Source organism: Pithys albifrons, chromosome 7 (assembly GCF_047495875.1).
Source record: "Pithys albifrons albifrons isolate INPA30051 chromosome 7, PitAlb_v1, whole genome shotgun sequence".
Classification (NCBI taxonomy): domain Eukaryota; kingdom Metazoa; phylum Chordata; class Aves; order Passeriformes; family Thamnophilidae; genus Pithys; species Pithys albifrons.
The window spans coordinates 48488028-48506507 of record NC_092464.1 but is presented as its reverse complement, the minus strand read 5'-3'; the positions used below and the strand labels follow the sequence as shown (position 1 = coordinate 48506507).

The 18480-nt window shown below is 39.0% G+C and overlaps 1 protein-coding gene across 3 annotated transcripts; it reads left to right on the top strand.

The window, feature by feature from the left end:
- Positions 1 to 307: 307 nt before the first annotated feature.
- Positions 308 to 17490, top strand: MLH1 (mutL homolog 1). 3 transcript variants are annotated; one of them, XM_071561441.1, is made up of 20 exons: positions 332 to 420; positions 603 to 911; positions 1029 to 1119; positions 1245 to 1343; positions 2670 to 2743; positions 3585 to 3657; positions 4786 to 4877; positions 6813 to 6855; positions 7449 to 7537; positions 9038 to 9150; positions 9728 to 9821; positions 10326 to 10479; positions 11157 to 11515; positions 12295 to 12443; positions 13585 to 13693; positions 14485 to 14548; positions 15083 to 15247; positions 16153 to 16245; positions 16582 to 16695; positions 17079 to 17490. In XM_071561441.1, exons 2-20 carry the CDS (start codon positions 757 to 759, stop codon positions 17244 to 17246), a joined length of 2298 nt encoding a protein of 765 aa, XP_071417542.1. In that variant the 5' UTR covers positions 332 to 420; positions 603 to 756; the 3' UTR covers positions 17247 to 17490. The 3 variants fall into 3 exon arrangements, with proteins under 3 accessions (XP_071417543.1, XP_071417542.1, XP_071417544.1); XM_071561442.1 differs by lacking the exon at positions 603 to 911 and having other exon boundaries at positions 308 to 420; XM_071561443.1 differs by lacking the exons at positions 332 to 420; positions 603 to 911; positions 1029 to 1119; ... (4 more) ...; positions 6813 to 6855; positions 7449 to 7537 and having other exon boundaries at positions 9042 to 9150; positions 9728 to 9796.
- Positions 17491 to 18480: the final 990 nt, after the last annotated feature.

Genomic DNA, 18480 nt, shown 5'->3' with positions numbered 1-18480 from the left:
CTCCCTCAGCCTGCCTTTGTAAGAGATGCTTCAGTCCCGGAATCGTCCTTCTTCCCCTCCACTGCCCCCGCTCCAGGAGCTCCACGTCTCTGTTGTACTGGGGATCCCAGAACCGGACACAACACTCCAGATGTGCCTCACCGGGGCTGAGCAGAGGTGTAGATCACCTCCGTTTAGCAGCCGGCAATGCTCTTCCCGACGCCGCGTCCCGGGATAGCGGTACCTTCCCGGCCACGAGCGCCTTGGTGGCTCATGGAGCCGCTGCGGGTCCTCCCGCCGCCAGGGGGCGCTCCCTCCGCGGGCCGGGGCCGCCATGGCCGGGGCGATCCGGCGGCTGGACGAGGCCGTGGTGAATCGCATCGCGGCCGGGGAGGTCATCCAGCGCCCGGCCAACGCCATCAAGGAAATGATCGAGAACTGGTAAGGGCGGGGTGTGCCCCTGGCGCGGCGCGGGGACGAGTTCGGGCTCTGAGACCCCCGAGCGCAGCAGGCTGAGCCAGGGCCCCGCGCTGCGCATCTTCTGGGTATATATGTATGGCGAATGAAGATTTGGGAAGGGCTCTCCCCACGTGCTCTTCCAGCCTGTGCAGTGGATTTTTTAGGTGAGGCTCAGCGTGCGCAGAACTGGCCCCACCGTCTAAGTCCTGAGGTCCATTTGCCACGGCCGAGCGAGCTTGGACAGTGAAGTCCTCCGGACTGTCACAGCTCCCGGTACTAACCGGGACTGACCCTGCTGAGCATCCGAGATGTGACGGGATGGGATGGCAGAGAGGCTTTGAACTGCCAGGGGACGGTCCCCACGGATACTCGAACTCAGGATCTTGGGATTCAGAGTCCAGAGTGCTCTCCTTTACAACACGGGACCACCCCTGTCTTCTGGGTACCTCCAGGGGACTCCACCCCCTTCCAGTGTGAGTGATGGGTAGAAACAAGTTCTCGTATGAGAAAACGTAAATTTAAATCAGCGTCACATAGTTTTTTATTCTCCGGAACTGCTGTTCTTTAAAATGTTTTCTTGGTTTCTGCAGTTTGGATGCTAAATCTACAAGTATCCAGGTGGTAGTTAAAGAAGGTGGTCTGAAGTTCATCCAGGTCCAAGATAATGGCTGTGGTATCAGAGTAAGTAAACAAAGCTGGCAGCTGTATGTTGGTGTTTAATGCTATCCTTTAAAAATCTCAATTTATAAATGTTTCTGGTCCAGAAAAAACTTGCAAAGTGACTATTGCTTGCCCTTTTCATGTAGAAGGAAGATCTGGACATTGTATGTGAGAGATTTACTACGAGTAAACTGCAGAAATTTGAAGATTTGGCTAGTATTTCCACATATGGTTTTAGAGGAGAGGTGAGTTCTTCATCAAGGTTTGAAAGCTGTTCATTGTTGTTATCTTGCTGTAGTGGGTTGTATATATTATTTCATTCCCAGTGCTGCTTACAAAAGCTCCTGTTTTCAGAGAGTCTGCCATGTGAATATAGGCAAAATACATTTCTGTGTTTTTCAAGATTAGATGGATGCTTAGGGAGAGGTATATATTTTTTTGCTTTCTGGAATAAAATTTTTGGATTTTTAAGTAAAACAAAGCCTGTCTTCTCAAATGTTGCTTCAGGAAACTACAAGTAAAAGACAGTGAAAGATTTGAGTGGATCTTTGATGTCAGACATTTGTCTAAATACCACACTTAAAACTAAGTGTTTGAAATGTACATTTGTCTCCTTTGCTTTTGTTACTAGATGAAGTTATTATCTCTGACCCCTCAGATATACCAGTTCTTCATGTTCTCATAGGCTGTATGTAAACTTCTCTGGAAGAACAGTCAAGGATGAATTTAGCTTTCCATGCCAGTTGAACAACAAGATGTCTAAGTCTGTTGCCTTTGCTCAGACATGCAGGTCCTTGCAGGGTCCAGGGAGTAGACTGAGTCCTCTCCTCACACACTTACAACATAATCATGTCCACAGCCAGTGGTATCTGGTCCTGAGACTGGTTTCATCTGTGCAGACTTGTACATTGAATTTTCCAGGAAAACCATTGTTACTTAGCTGTGTAGTATTACCTACAGTCAGGATAAAAACTTGGCAAGGATGAAGAAGTAAAAGGTAAAGCCTTCCATGTTTTTTGTTAACATGAAAAGAAAGAGCCCAACTGTAATAAATTTTCAAACTTCTTTTGGTTATGTTACATGGTTAAACACTTGCATTTTCAGAGGTCATGAAATGTTAGAAAAGCCAGAAGAAGGTCCCAGATAAAAGTCAGCGTTGCAGATACTTAAATTTGTTAAAGCTTTAATGACCTGCAATTTTCTTTTAAGGGTTTTTATTACTTACTTGCAAGTGGTACATGAGAATTTAGCAGCTCAAGCTCTGCCAGGGGAAATTTAAGTTGGATATCAGAAAAAAATGCTTTCCAGAGAGAGTAATGAGGCATTGGAATGGGCTGCCCAGAGAGGGGGTGGATTCACCATCCCTGGAGGTTTTTCAACTGAGATTGGCCGTGGCACTGAGTGCCATGATCTGGTAAAGGGACTGGAGTTGGACCAAGGGTTAGACTTGATGATCTCGGAGGTCTTTTCCAACCCAATCAATTCTATGATTCTATGATGCTGTTTAAAGGGTGGACACACCTCAGTGTACTCCAGAGCAAGGTTTACAGAGATCCTTTCTCTTTCCCTAGGCCCTGGCCAGCATCAGTCATGTTGCCCATGTTACAGTGACAACTAAAACAGCTGATGCAAAGTGTGCATTCAGGTAGGCTTCCTATTATCCAGGTGACTTCTGCTGCATGGAATAAAGAACAGATGTATCTCTTTTCAGTGCTCTTACTAAGGCTAGGGTAAGGGTAGTTACAAGAAAGACCTGGAATGTGAGAAAACATAGTTTGAGTGATTTTTATTTCAAATTGTAAAGGTAAGCTTTAGCTAATCAATATATTTTAAAAGTTGGGGGTGAAATGGACAGAGAATCTTACAGGGGATTCTATTTCAGCAGCTAATGTAGGGTAAACACTTGTCTTTTTCTCTTGTTTCAGGGTGAAAGGCTGTATATATACATGGGCAGCATGTTGTGCAAATTTCACAATTTGTATGAAATCACACATCTGTATAACTTGCTGAAAGACCTACATGGCTGAGAAGTCTCTTATGCTCAAAATCCTGTTACAATCAGAAATTAAACAAATATTATAGTAAAGTGAAGGATTTCTTCTTAGTATAACTGAAGTGTAAAGTCTAGTGGAAGAATTGTTTTTAGGCCATGTATAGATTTCTAAAGAAAGATAAAATGCAATAATCCTGCCTTTACAGGAAAAGCCTCAGTAATACCATTTCAAAACACATATGCCATTATCTACCTCTTTTCCCTTATTCCCACTCCCCTTCTGCCCCTCTGTGCCCTAAAATCAATGAAGACAGTTCTCCTCTAGCAGAAAGGTGGGTGGAGGGATTGTAGCTGATTCTCAGTGGCCCAGATTCTTTGCTGGAAGGAGTGTGATGATGATGGGATTTCTTTTGTCTTCTTCCATTGTTGTCATCTATCCAAGTCTGCCCTCCACTAAATCTAGATGTTTGACAACTTTTTATTTTCTGCCTAGAGCTTCTTACAGTGATGGAAAAATTAAAGCCCCTCCCAAACCCTGTGCTGGAAACCAAGGAACTCAGATCACGGTAGGTTTTTGTGCCTGTTTTCTTTTGACTCTTTTTCTGTTCCCTGGTTGTTTGGCTCGCACCAATTTTATTGTATGGTATGTGACAGTATCACCTTGTAGAGTATTTTTTAAATTATGTTGTTGTTTGGTTTTGTTGGGTTTTTGCTCTTGTTTTCTTCACCAAAGACAACAATGTAAATTTCAGAAGATCCTCTTTTTTTTTTCTCTTTTTTTCTTCATGGGGATGGCATAGTCATTTACTATCAAAAATGTTTCATAGTCCTTCTCGATTGCTGAAAACCTCAGTGGACAGTTGGGGTTTACACAAACCTTGGAATATGGAAGGGTGGTCTGAACTGTATGAGCCAGAGGGGGAAAATGAGGGCTGGTGCAGAAAACTGCAACATCAATGCTGGTTTTCCAGTCATAGCTTTGTTTTTCAGTCAAATCTTGCATATATCATAGCAAGACTTGAATGTGAGTTGTTGGGATTATGATTGGCATTAGGATTATGAAGACTAAGGAGCTTGGAATGGGAAGGAGTGTGCATGCTGTACATTATAGAGTGGGAAGGGGAAGCCTGGCCTAGGAGTCTGCAGATGTGTCTCTTGCAGTGGGAGCACATGCCCAGCAGACTTCACATGTCAAAGTTTAGGATAATGTCACTTGAAAAAAGAAGCTGGGCTTTAAATTTCTGCCTTTCTCAGTAGAGCAGAAAAAAATTTGCATCTTGTTTAAATAAATAGTGACCATGTACAGTTTAAGCTGCTGTTGTAATTACATTAACAGCCTTGAGTGCAGCAACTGTTACAACAGTTGTTTGCATTTCATTAAAACACAGTATAATCAGGGACTCTATTGTCATTGTCAGTAGAAGGTATATAACTTTCACTGAAGAGGGAGCTGTAGAGCTGTTATTGGTAAAAATACTTATATACCAAAATACTTGAAAGCCTTTCTCTTAATTTGCATTTTTTTAGGTGAGTCTAGGGAGGTGAGGAATAATTTGAATGTTGATCCTTCATAAACTTAAGTATTCTCAGAAAATTTATATATAAAATTAAAATTAATAGGATTGATTTAGATTAATTATATAGTAAGAGAGGATTTTTAAAGTTATTTGTAATTGTGATCTTTTCCTCTGTAGGTTGAAGATCTCTTTTACAATGTAAACACAAGGAGGAAAGCTTTAAAAAATCCAAATGAAGAATATGCAAAAATACTAGAAGTTGTTAGCAGGTAAACTAAAATGGGAAGCTCCAATTTTGTAAGCTGCTGTGGGGAGTACTGGGGTGTTTCAGAGGGACTTGCATGTATGTGTTTGGTGTAATTTTTTTGTTGCTGGTTTTGTTTGTTAAGCTTTTTTTAACTGTTTGTTAGTGTGCTGTGTCAGATAACAGTTCATATGATTTTGTATGAAAAATTCAGAGGAGAAACAGAGTATTCTATTTGTGACTATTAATTATTTGTAAGAATTCCAGCAAAGAAGCGGTGACAGACCTGAATTTCAAATGCACTTGGGCTGAACAGAATCCATGTAAAAACTGCGCAGGAGCATTGAGACTTGGCTGAATTCAGAAAAGCTGAGTGGCAATTTCACATCTCCAAAAAAGAGTAATACCACTTTAGCTACTGGATTTTCCCTTCCTGGGCCCCTTAGTTACACCTTTTGCCATGTACAGAGGCTTTGCAAGCAGGATCTACACTATCTAAACAAAAGAACTGCTTTACACTTTCAGAAAATGCAAAAGGCAGCAAAGAGTAGCAGGACTCTGTACCAAGGGTTTGCTTGTTCTGCCAGTGAGCTATTGAAGAGTCTCTACTGGTCAGGCAGATTTCAACCAGGAGGTGGAGGGTCAGGTCCTGCTGCTCTGTGAAACAGCATGATCTGAACTCTTGCTGAGTTACAGACTTCCAGCTCATTGGTTGTTTTATTTTCATTGGGATTTTTCTATTATTTAATTTTGAGGGTTTTTTTCCTCTTGAGTTTTTGAGTTTCCAGTCACAGCAGTCTGTCCTCTGTGTGCATTTTTACATTTCTCATCTTGCAAGGTTCTATGGGATGGGTTTTTTTCACAATGCAGTAACTTCCCTAAAAGTTTGAGCCAAGGTTACACAACTATCGTGATACCTGAACTCCACAGACACAGTTACAGCGTCCCTTTAATAAGGCTTTAAAGGGCCTTATTAAAGGCCTTCTTCTTCTACCTCTATCATTAAATAAATCACTTGACTGCATCTGGTTTTATGGGTTTTCTGGTAATATATTTCATGGTCCTCTTCATCCTAGGTTACAGTTACTAGAGAAATGGTGAAACAAGGGCAGAAGAGCTTAACTATGTTTACATTAAGGCTTTTTATTCACTTCTGCACAGGGATATACTAACTACAAGAAAAGCTTTACACAGGACTATATTTCCACACAGTTACACACAATTCTAAAAGCTACACACACCATGCAAACGATGTAACATCAACAGCTATAGCCAATTATTAAGTAATATATATTTCACAAAATTGCTAAATCTAAACAGTCCTTATGCAACTTATTTTACCTTTTTAAAAAGAGTTCTTAAGATGTGTTCTTGTATGGGGCTTGTGCATGCTTCATCTCTCACTTCTGCACCAGCTCAAGGTCTCTAAGACAAATTCCATTCTTATCTTAGAAACTGGAACCTGCAAACTTGTTGTTGGTTCACTAGCCTGAAAATGCATTTATCCCAACACACAACTGTAGTGTATCAAAGCTCAGCCCTGGGATCACAGACAGCTGAGCTCTCCGAGTAGGGGAAGTTAGAAGGGTGAGCTGGCCATTATCCAGATCCTTCTCCATAGTAGTTGAGAGTTGATTCTGATACACTGAGGATATTTTGCTGGGTTTTATTTGTTAAACCTATGCAGTGAAACTGAACTAACCAGGTATACAGAAGTTGATCCTTTATTTTGAGAAATAAGCTAAGCTGATCCTTGAATTTCATGTGGTTACAGGTGAGTTATAAATAGAAGACAATTTTTATAGCAGGTCAGTCTACAAAAGCTCAGTTTGGCTCAAATCACATTACTGTCTAACAGGAAGTGAAATTGCTTGCACCCATTAATATCTGCTTTTTAGCAATCAGGGCAAATAGTCTTTTTCTTTCACATACTGGAGACTTACATTTACCTGTTTTTCAGGTATGCCATCCATAACTCTGGCATCAGCTTCTCAGTCAAAAAGGTGTGTAGATAACGTCTCTATAACTTCATTGTTTGTGTATATGTAATGTGTACATCTGAAAATGCCAGAAAATTTGCACTGCATCTTTTGCAACAGGAGGAGAACACAGAGCTTTTCCTTGTACTGAAATACTGAACTGTGATGCAGTTTGGATAGGAAGCACATCAGTTAGATGTGAAGAAGACAAGTTTGTCTGGAGTTTAAAGTTTTCTATATGGTCAATGTTATATCTTGGTTTAGCTTTATGAGTGGTTTCAGCTTCTTTTAAGAGTCTGATTACAAATTACTGTATGAAAAAGGATGGGATAAATTGCCTTCATTTTGAGGCATTCTTGATAATTCTTTACTGAACTGTGTGTGTTCCTCATTTTCCAAGATGGAGTTACTAGCCTGAATAGGTCTGATGCTCTAGCAAATCTTGTAAAACTATGCTGTTTACCATCTATTGCTTTTTTGAGCATAAATAATAATACAAAGACATAGTTATGATGTTATGTTCCGTGCCTTTGTTTTAGAATTGCTGTAGTTTAGTTTAAATATTTCTAAAACTTTGGCCAAAAATGTGACTTGATTCTCGTTTCTGTTCTCTTAAGCAAGGTGATACTGTCTCAGATGTTAGAACCTTATCCAATGCCTCAACAGTGGACAACATTAGGTCCATCTTTGGAAATGCTGTTAGCAGGTATGTTGATGTCAAGTTTCCTTTTGACATGAAGTTTTCTAGTGAATCACCCTCCCTTTTCTCTGTTAAAGATCATGGGTTGTACTAACTTCTCTTGTGTCCTTCAGGGTGGATTGCAGAGAACAGGAGTGCTGCAATGAGAGCTCCCCCCTTGAAGAATGTGTAGCTTTTTGGGGGGTACTGAAAGGAAGTTACAAAGTTGTTCCTTTAATGCACTAAAAGGGAACCATCTGCTTGTAACTTTCTGCAAGCTGAACCTGTGTTCCCTGCAAGTTCCTGGCCTCTTCTGTACCATGAAAATCTTGCCACTTCTTGCCAGTCTGCTATCTAATAAATTTGGAAGCTACTCACATCAGTTTTTCTGAAATTTTGTAGTTTCTTATTTTGCCAAAAGCTACATTAGCTAAGGCTATGTAAATCAGACAGAAAAGTTAAAAACAAATATAACAATAATCTTTTGAACACATATGGGCCACTGTAGGGAAAATTTTCTCTTTGTGAGACTTTCAGCTAAGAATTCATTGATCAAATAAATCCCTTGAATACCTGGATGCCACTTTGATTCTGTTACCAAAGCTACACTTCAGATATAATGAACATAACTTTTCATGGAAAAACCTTTAGGAAGCACAGCAAATTAGGCTGTTTAGTGTTAGGGTTTGTGGTATTGTTTGTATTTCTTTGTTACACATTTGTTTTTGTCTGCCAGGGGTGCTCTTTTGATACAGTTTTTCCTTTGTACAGCTCAGGATAAATTGTCAATTTCAACTTAAATGTTTTGGTCATTTGTTTTCAAACAAAAGTTTTATTTTGCCCAGTTTAAGATGGTGTTATTTTGACTTAAAAAACGAACACAAATAAAAACTGTGCTCAATATATATTGAGGTTGAATTCGAATCCAGTGGCCCTTACATCTTCTTTGTGTTAAATTTAGAAGTTGCCATAATGCATTGCTAGAGAGCTGTGCTTGCAATCTACCACAGTGGGTTTTCCTTGACTAATTAATCATTAAAATTATTAAAACTGTTAGGAAAATAGTTAAGGTTAAGATCTGTGTGCATGATCAAGAGACGAGTTTTACATTTTCATGACTTCTTAACAGCCCACCAAGAAATATTAGACTGACAAAAGTGGACAGAATAGTCCAAGAAAAAGTGTGTTCTTTGCTGGCTGCTGACAATTTTGAAGGGCCCTTGTCTGTCACTGTCAGTGGATACTGTGATATGTTACAGTATTAAAAAGATAATGTGGGCAGTTTTACAGACTCCAGTCGTACAATATTACTAGTTTGCATTTACTTAGGAAGAAGAAATGATGCAGTTGGGATTAAATAATTATTGTAACACAGCAATGAATGTTTGAACTCTCAGATAATAATGTTTTCTTTACCTGTGAAATAAAGACTATATAGATCAGTATATCACTACTTGTGAGTACTGTTTGAAATTTGCATCAGCAGAAGAATTAATTTGTTGTTTGTGTTTCTGTCAAACTTAATAGGGAACTGATAGAAGTAGGCTGTGAAGATGCAAATCTGGCCTTTAAAATGAAAGGTTACATCACAAATGCAAACTACTCTGTGAAGAAATGTATATTTTTACTCTTCATAAACCGTAAGTTTAAAATAAAAGGCAGCATTTTGTACAGTCATATGTTGCTTACATAATTATCAAAAGAACAAAACTTTCTGTAGACGTACAAAATCTATGAGCATTTTTGTAAACATTTTGAAGAATGAGTATTACAGTTAATTGTTGATATTAAAGTGTTTTCCAATTTGTAATGTGCATCATTCTTTGCATTCTGAATAGTGAGAGCAGCTAAGACTGGGCCTAAAGAAACTTAAGCTTTGGAGTATCAAGGTTATAACTTAAACAGGGTGATCTCTCCATTCTGTAAGAACACTATCATGGGATGCAAAAAACCTTGACTGTATTGAAATAATGAAAAGGTAGTCTGGTTATTTTGTTATTTGTGTACAAAAATACTTCAAAATATAAGTCATACTAAGAAAATATTGTCTATTGCTGGTTTTATTTGAAGAATAAATAGTTCTCAGGGAGAAACTGGTATGACAGATACCCTTTGAAGATACCAGATGTGAAGGTGTTGGTCTGAAGGAGCAGTTGAGCAGTGTGCAGTGTGTTTCAGTTGGGCTCTTTGGAAACAGCGTTGTGTTCTGTGTTTCAGATCGGCTGGTAGAGTCAGTCGCTTTGCGCAAAGCCATAGAAACCGTGTACGCTGCTTATTTGCCCAAAGGTACCCACCCATTCCTATACTTAAGGTAAAGTAATAGGAAGAAGTAGCGTTTTAATACTATATTATAGGATGTAGCTAGACTGAGTAGGTTTGAAGGACACTTCTGTTCCTGATAATAGTGTTAAGTACTGCTCTGAGGTAATTAAATCACATTAAAGAAATCTTAAGAAGACAGACCTTATTTTTAGAAGTAGTGAGCATCTGTAACTTCAGCTAAAGTCCCTTCATATTAGTTCATGAGACACTGCAAGTAAAAGATATTTCTAAAAACAGGTTTTTGTAGTTGGAAAATGGAGAGATTGGTTTAGGCTTACCTATGTAAGCTGATCTTGGTGAGTTTGGAATAGTATTTTTTAATGTACTAAACAAAACTGACTGTAATGTAACTTTAGCAGGTTTCAGAATCTTTTTGACTTCTTTACATGGAGTAATGCCCCCAAGCCAGAGAAAATATTGTACTGAAGCAATTTGTGCTCTCTCTGCCATCTGTGGGATATTTTAAGTTAACTTCTTTTAAAATGTTTTCCAGTCTGGAAATAGCCCCCCAGAATGTAGATGTGAATGTGCATCCTACAAAACATGAGGTCCATTTTCTTCATGAAGACAGTATCCTAGAGCGTGTGCAACAGCATGTAGAGAGCAAGTTACTGGGCTCTAATTCCTCAAGGATGTACTTCACTCAGGTGAGAACACGTATGAAGTGACTGCAGGTCTGCACTAGTATAACAATCAGGTATAGATTTACTTTGTCCAATAGTACAATCTATGCAGGGATTGAAAATCATCAGTGTTCTGTGGGTACCTTGAGGTCTTTGCTCTGTGTTTCAGGGATGAAATTGCTTTAGTGTACCAATATCAGCAATGCAACAAAAGAGAGAAAAAAAGTATGAAAACATTTTAAATTCTTTTCTGTCAAGTACATGACCAGTCTTCTTAATTTTACAAGTATGTTGGCCTTCATGTGGTAAATTGGTTTTTTATTCTGCCCTGGTTTATATGAAGGAGTTGTGACTAAGAAAACTGTTCTGTTTGACAACACTTTTAATCTAACAAAAAAAATTCAGGAAGATTTTCTACTCTCTCTTTATGTAGAGCATAGCATAACAACTATGATAATTTATTTTTCCTTTGAGGTAGAGGAATGTTAACTAATGATTTTAACTGCCAAGATGATGATACTCACTCTATCTGGATAGCAGATACAAAGCTGGTAGCCTGTTTAAGCAGTTGACACTGTGTTTTTGAGGTTTCAAACTTGCCTCTGAGCAGTAAGATACTGTGAGAAATGGGGATGATCTTTCTGGTTTTGTTTTCTTTTTTTCTTGTTGTTCAATCTCCTCTTCCTCATATCTGAATGAAGACATTGCTCCCAGGGGCTGACTGTTCTTCCAGCGAGGTTGTAAAATCAGCAGCCAACTCCTCTGTGGGGACCAAAGGAACCACCGATAAAGTTTATGCACATCAGATGGTCCGCACTGATTCCCGAGAGCAGAAATTGGATGCTTTTCTTCAGCCAGCAAACAACCCCTTAAATTCAGGCCCCCCCAAAGTGACAACAGAGGTTATTGCAGGACCTCCAGAGGGTGCAGACAGACCACAGGATGCTGAAATGGAAGAAGTCAGTGATCTGGTTGAAATGGCTGATGTTCAGGAAGAAACAGTGAAGCCTGGAGGGCCGAGTGAGAGTGGGCACTTCTCTCCTGAAACAGTGGCTTCTCGGTAATTGTCATCTTTTCTGAGGTGGTGTAAGGCTACTTATGTCATAGCATGTCCCTGAGATGGTAGATTTCTGTGGTCTCTTTGGACTTCTGTTTTTACAGAAGGGAAAAATTTTTTAGAATAACTCTTCAGGACATTTTATTGAGAAATTTAGTCTGTGAACTGTAAATTACATAAGTTGTGATAAATTTTGTAAGTGAAATGGAATTTTTGTTCATAGTGAAAGGCAGGAGGAGTACAAATAATGACATTAGTTTAGGGAGATCATAATGGTCTGTCTCTCTTTGGAGGCCCCCCCATCCTAATACATGAGAAATTCCATCACTGAATTTTGCAGACATTACCCTAGTAAAGATAAAAGTGCTGTAAACTTTTTATAGCTCCTGCAGGAGCTGTTATGAGAGGCCAAAGTCTTCTGGTGGAGTCTGATTTCCCCTCCCCCATATTACAGAAAAATGATCATGGGAAAAAAAATGGAAAAAAAATCATTAGAAATACCAACTTTTTTTGATGTGTCCTTTAGAGCCAAATTTGCTTGATGCTTAAACAATTCTCTGATGTGATTGGTATTAGTGTGTCATAAGTTCTCTTTAAATTCTGAACTACCTTTTCCTAACAGATCATGCCTCAGGAGCCAAATAAAATAGACCGTCTTTCTGGGCAACTTTCTGCCTTTCCTGTGTTAACGTACAGCGTGTGAATTGAGCATCCCATCTGTTGCTGTGTTTTGTCTAAGTGATAGGAGAATTGAACTAATTCCTTTTGGTTTGGTATTGCAGAAAGAGACCACGGGAAGATACAGACATAGAAATGGAGAAAGATGACACCAGAAAGGACATGACTGCTGCCTGCACCCCTAGAAGAAGAATTATCAATTTGACCAGTGTATTGACTCTCCAGGAGGAAATTAGTAACCAGGGACATGCAAGTAAGCAAGCCTTTTGCTCCTCTTGTTTCTCAAGATAATTATTACTCCCCCAACTAAATATGATTGTTTGAACTGCTGAGGCAAAAGGTGTTTAAAAGGAGGCCCAGTCAGTTCACTGTGCTGCTAAGCAAGCTTTTAATAAAAACTTCTTCATAAATTGCTAAAAATCTTACACTTCAAAAAGCATGTACTTACAGTTGTGCTCCAGTAAAAATTTTTCAGAAGACTGGTAATTCTGAGCTGGGAATTCCGTATCTGACTGTCACTGTTTAAATACTGAAATGAAGAAGTTGTCCTTTAGCCATATAATCTCTGACAATGTCTCAAAATGCATGATAGAACTTGTGAACCTGCCTGAGGTTGTATCTTACCTTCCCATTGTAAAAAACAATATGAGAGAGAGAGGGAGATACACCCCTTTGAAAAGAAAGAAATCTCTTCTCACAATGTTACATTTCTTTGGAAAAGGTAACAGTAGAATTAGGGTAGGGTAGTGCTTTGTACATGCTGTGACTGCAGTGCTGAGCTTCAGTAATGAAGCTGCTGCCAAGGATGGCAACTAGTGAATTTTTTTTTGTGGAATCCCTAAAATGAACTCTTGTATGAAATCTGACTTCTCATACCTTTCCCACTCTTCTCATTCGTATATATTAAAAGAACTTATTTTGTGAGAGAAAAATAAAGAAATTATGAGGAAAAAAATTATGGACCTGTTCTATCACACTTTCAGAATTTAGTCTGACAGTACTAATTATGTTGCAATGCCAGTTTAAATCTGCAGTTTTCTTTGAGGTATGTCTTGTGCTTCCTCACTAATCTCCTGTGGCGAGAAATGAATACTGGAAGGCTATTCAAACAGAGGAATTTGATTTTTTTTAATTTGCATTTGTAGTTTTAACTGTTATATAACTGTTCTCACTTACGCTTTAATAGTGTGAGTATGAATGTATATTATTAGTATTTCAAAGCATGTGAGTAATTGGTATTACATGCCTGTTAAAAGCAGGGGTTTAGTAGTGACTGAATAGTTAACTGAGACTAATGCTAAAAAGACACAAACCATTCAATTAAATAAATGAAGGCAGAGTTGCAAATATGAAATTATATCATTTTTTTTTCCCCATCCCTGCATTTGTTTCAGAGCTTCAGGAGATGCTACATGATCACTCATTTGTTGGCTGTGTCAGTCCTCAGTGGGCTCTGGCCCAGTATCAGACAAAACTGTACCTTCTCAATACAACAAAACTCAGGTAAAGAAACTCTTAGACTTGTTGGCAGCTGAAATAAGTACAGAGCTAATTAGAAGAAGAAAGGAAATTACAGGAAAAACAACATCATGCTCTTGCTGCTGATCCAAAAAGTCACAAGGCTAAAGATTGAGCATTCAGTTCAGAACAGTGGAAACAAGTCTGGCATGCTTGAGAGAAGTTGCAGGGAATCCATGTAATTAAAATGCCAGCTGATGTATTGTGTGGTCACAGACAGTGGGAAGGGAAAGACTTTTCTTGCTTCATGATCATCTGGGAGATCTGTGATCATCATTATGATCTGATTGGGGATCATCTGCAGCACACTGTATAAAGATGAGCAAGCAGAGGCACAGAAAAGTCGTGTAACACATTGTATCCAGTTGTGTTTAGAGTATCTGCAGGACATTTTGTAATAAATCAGGGAATGTACTTAAGACAGACATGTCTATCAACTTCCCAGCTCCTGTGCATTTCTTGCAGTGCAGCAAAGTTGAAATATAAGAAAGTTGAAATATATCAGGGAATAAACTCATAGTGGTTGAATGCCTGAGTATGTAACATTTCTGCACCAGTGTGGCTGATGATGTCAGAAACCAAGAAAAAGATTTCATTGTAAATATCTAGATAATGCATGCAAATCTCTAATCTCTTTAGTTAAAGCAAGATCTTTATTAATGACTGGATATGTACATCTGATGTTTCCAGGATGATTCTTACTTTTCCTTCTTAATTATGTTAACTTGAAGATAGGTGATCCTGTCCATAAAACTGATTTTTGTGCTTCTATTTAGCCAAGAACTCTTCTACCAGATACTTATTTATGACTTTGCAAACTTTGGAGTCTTAAGGTTGTCTGTAAGTATAATTTTACATTATAGCCTATATAACAAGATTTTAAAAAATGTATTTACAATAATTTTGTCCTTTCAGACAAATGCATAGTTTTGTTTGCGTAGTCAGATTGGCTGCTGTCCACTACAAGAGTGTTTGTTTTACCTAACTGGAATGTAGAAAATTCTTCGCAATTTTGTAGCTGCTACAGTTGAATTGTCATCTTGGCTGCTTGTTGTTAGTGCCAGTTGTAGATATTCACCAAATTTTGCTGTTGCTCATTACATTGTGACAAATAATTAATTTCAGTACACAATCTGCAGTGTTGATTGCCAGTGTTTATCCTTTAAATATCGCAGTACTCAGTGAGATTCTGGACTGCACAGAACTATCAGAAAGTAATGGAAACATTTTTAGACTGGTTATGATAAACAGAACTGTTTGTTCTGCAGGTTAGGAGTGGCATATTGCAATTAGTCAGTACATGAAGGAAGAAGCTATAGCTTTCCAGTAGACCATGCTGATTGCTAACAATAGTTTTGCCTTCTCCATTTTTAGGAGCCAGCTCCTTTATATGAGCTTTCAATGCTTGCTTTAGAAGACCCTGAAAGTGGCTGGACAGAAGAAGATGGCCCAAAAGAAGGGCTTGCTGAGTACATTGTGGAGTTTTTGAAACAGAAGATTGAGATGTTGAAAGATTATTTTTCTCTTGAAATTGATGAGGTGACTGTGGCTGTTACTGACAGGAAATGAATGGTGGACTTGGCAGTGTTGGGTTTACAGTTAGATTCAATCTTAAAGGTCTTTTCCAACATAATGTCGTGATTCTACATTTTGGTAACACATAACTGCAGTAGTTTGTTTGCAGGGCTTAGTATCACTAAGAACTAGCTCCAGGAAGATTTAGGTGGCTTACCCCTTTCATTAAAAATGCTCAGGATTTACACTGTCTTTAAGAAAGGCGCTACACAAGGTTTATATTTTACTCGTTACCAAGTCACAGATGGGTAAGGTTGGAAGGGACCACAGTGGGTCACCTGGTCCAGCCTCCCTGCTCAAGCAGGGTCATCCTAGAGCACATTGCACAGGATTGCATCCAGATGGTTCCTGAATATCTCCACAGCCTCTCTGAGCAATCTAATAATTTAGTCATTGCATCCATAACTAGAATGCAGATCTGTTAACCAACAAGGTGTGCAGCTTAACCAGCTCTTGAGCCAGGCAGGGCTGCAGCATCACCATGGCTCCCAATGTGTCTTGGTTTTTTGTGTGGCCTAATTCATCCCTTACTTACACAAAAGGGAACAGCTTCATCAAGCCCTGGCACTTCATTTGGATATTCTCCTGGCAAGTGGGATCTGTGTCTAAAGCTTGAGGAGGTGGCTACATTCAGGTCTTCCCAAGTTGAGTGGCTTAAATCCATGCCTTGTGAAGTTAAACACCGCCACTAACCCCCTTCCTGCAATGTCTGCCTGGCATCAGGCTTTAAAAACTTGCAGCTTCAGATACCCTTAAGGCTCACTGATTTTGGTAAAGATCTGACTTGCAACATGTGATTGCACATTTGGTGCATTTACTGCAAGAAAGAGTATTTTTTTTTTAACTGAAGCAGCACTGTTGCCTTGCAGGAAGGAAATCTCACTGGATTGCCACTTCTGATAGACAACTATGTTCCGCCGCTGGAAGGACTGCCTATGTTTATCCTTCGCTTGGCCACAGAGGTACAGTCTCTCAATGATTTTATTAAGTCAGAATTACTTTTTTTACTTTAAGCAACTCCAGCCTTGCCTTTGCAGTTTCTGGTGCAGCTTAAACGTACTGTTGTGTGTTCCAGATGCTTTTGGTATGGTTACTGAATAGCTATGCTTTGCCCCTGTATTCGTAACTACCAACTGAATTCACCTGTACTTTGATTTAAAAGCCTGTATTCCTACTCTTTTTTCATTCTATATCTTTACCTTACCAGCACAAAAACAGCCAATATATTATTATGATTTTTCCATATTAAGGATCTTGTGCTATCAAGATTCTATAAAATTACCTCTTTCTTGTAACAGGTAAACTGGGATGAAGAAAAGGAGTGTTTTGAAAGCCTAAGTAAAGAACTTTCCATGTTCTACTCCATCAGAAAGCAGTACATAATAGATGAAGCCAACCCAACAAACTCTCAGGTACAAGAATAGTAACTAGTCCTATGAACAGACAACAAAATAGAAAACTCCTACTCTTTCAGCTATAGACTTCTAATCCCAGCTCTTTCAGTGAATCCAGCAGAGGTGTGGCAAGATTCTGAAAGAATGTGGCCTATATTTTGTGAAGTATTGTATGTATCGAGGGAAACTTTTAACTTTGGGCATTGCAGTGTACTTAATACTACTACAAGAGACCTTGGCCTCTGAGCTTAAAATTAACTTGACTGCATAGAATGAAATTCTCTAAAACTAGCAGAACTTTACAATTTCTCTAGTCTTACATAATGAAGTTTTTAAAGGAGTGCTCTCTGGTAAAAGAGAACTTCAGTCTAATTGTTTGCCCTTTCTTCCCTGTCTTTCAGAATGAAGATTCTGACTCTAGTTCACCAACATGGAAATGGACTGTGGAACATGTGCTTTACAAAGCTTTTAGGACTCATCTTGTACCTCCTAAACACTTTGCAGAAGATGGCAACATTTTGCAGCTTGCTAACCTGCCTGATCTGTATAAAGTTTTTGAAAGATGTTGAGCAAGTAGTTTTTATAGACTGTTTTGTTAGATAGGCACCATTCATATTATGTTCAGTTTTACTTAGAAGATAAAGCTGGAATCTTGATGGAAAGAAAAAGAGGGGATTTAGTATCATACTAAACAACTAACATGACAGCAAAGGGTCTATTTTCCTTCTGTTGATCAAAATATAAAAAGAAACATTTTAGCTTTGTCTAAACCCAACTGAAGTTCCTAAAATAAAATTTCCGTTTGTGTTCTGAGTTTCCCTCTTAACCTGTTCCCTATCTGCTGACAGAATACAATTTCTACTGAAGAAAATTAATTAGGTTAAGTGATTGAGAAAGAAGATGGAGCTAGTTTAGTTGAAATGTGAGTGCTTTAACTTCACTTGCTTCTTGAAATCAAAATAGGTTACTTGCCTTCCTTTGTTTTAAGCATGACAGTACCTGGAACGTGAGTGTACCTGCAAAGCACTTAAAGCCATCTGTTACTAGATGAGCTAGTCTGGTAATGTTTCAGGCCACTTGCTAGAATAAGGCAAACCCCTTCCCTCTTAATCAAGGAGTCAGAAAATTGAAATGGAAATGCTGTGGCATATTCTTTGTCTCCAATTTATTGAGTAGGGCTTGGGAGATCTCCTACATACAAGGCTGTGTCCCAACGGGGAAAGCATTATTCTAAGAAAATCTAAGAGGCATCTAGCATCCAAATCAAAAACAAAAGCAAACTTCTGTTTGCACTGCAAAGATTTCTGTCCCATTTGAAAGCAGCTCTGGTACAAGCAAAAGCATTAATGCTCTTGGGTCCCAAATCCTGCTTTGCTTTGAGAAATACTCATCAAGGGCACCAGTTTGCAACAGGAGAGCATCTGATATGAGTCCAAAAGGATGATTCCTCTCAGATGAGCATTTCCTAGCCTCAAAGTCTAACACGGACACTTTAAATTCAGATATTTCAGGGGTGCCAAGTGCAAGTACTGATTATTTCCTGCTTCTGATGTGCTGGCTTGAAAAGAGTGAAGTTCTTAGAAAACCACACTGTTCGGAAGGCATCTTTTTGCTTTTATTCCCCCTCTGATGGCAATCCTGGCAATGGGTAACTACTGGAGAATCATCTTCCTGAGGCAGCCAGCCCAGTAAATGAGCTCTGAAGTGAGCAACTGGCTTGAACTGGTCACAGCCCACACATATTCCTTCCTGGCAATATATATATATATGTATTTCAGAGCTTGAAGCAACCTGATACAGCTT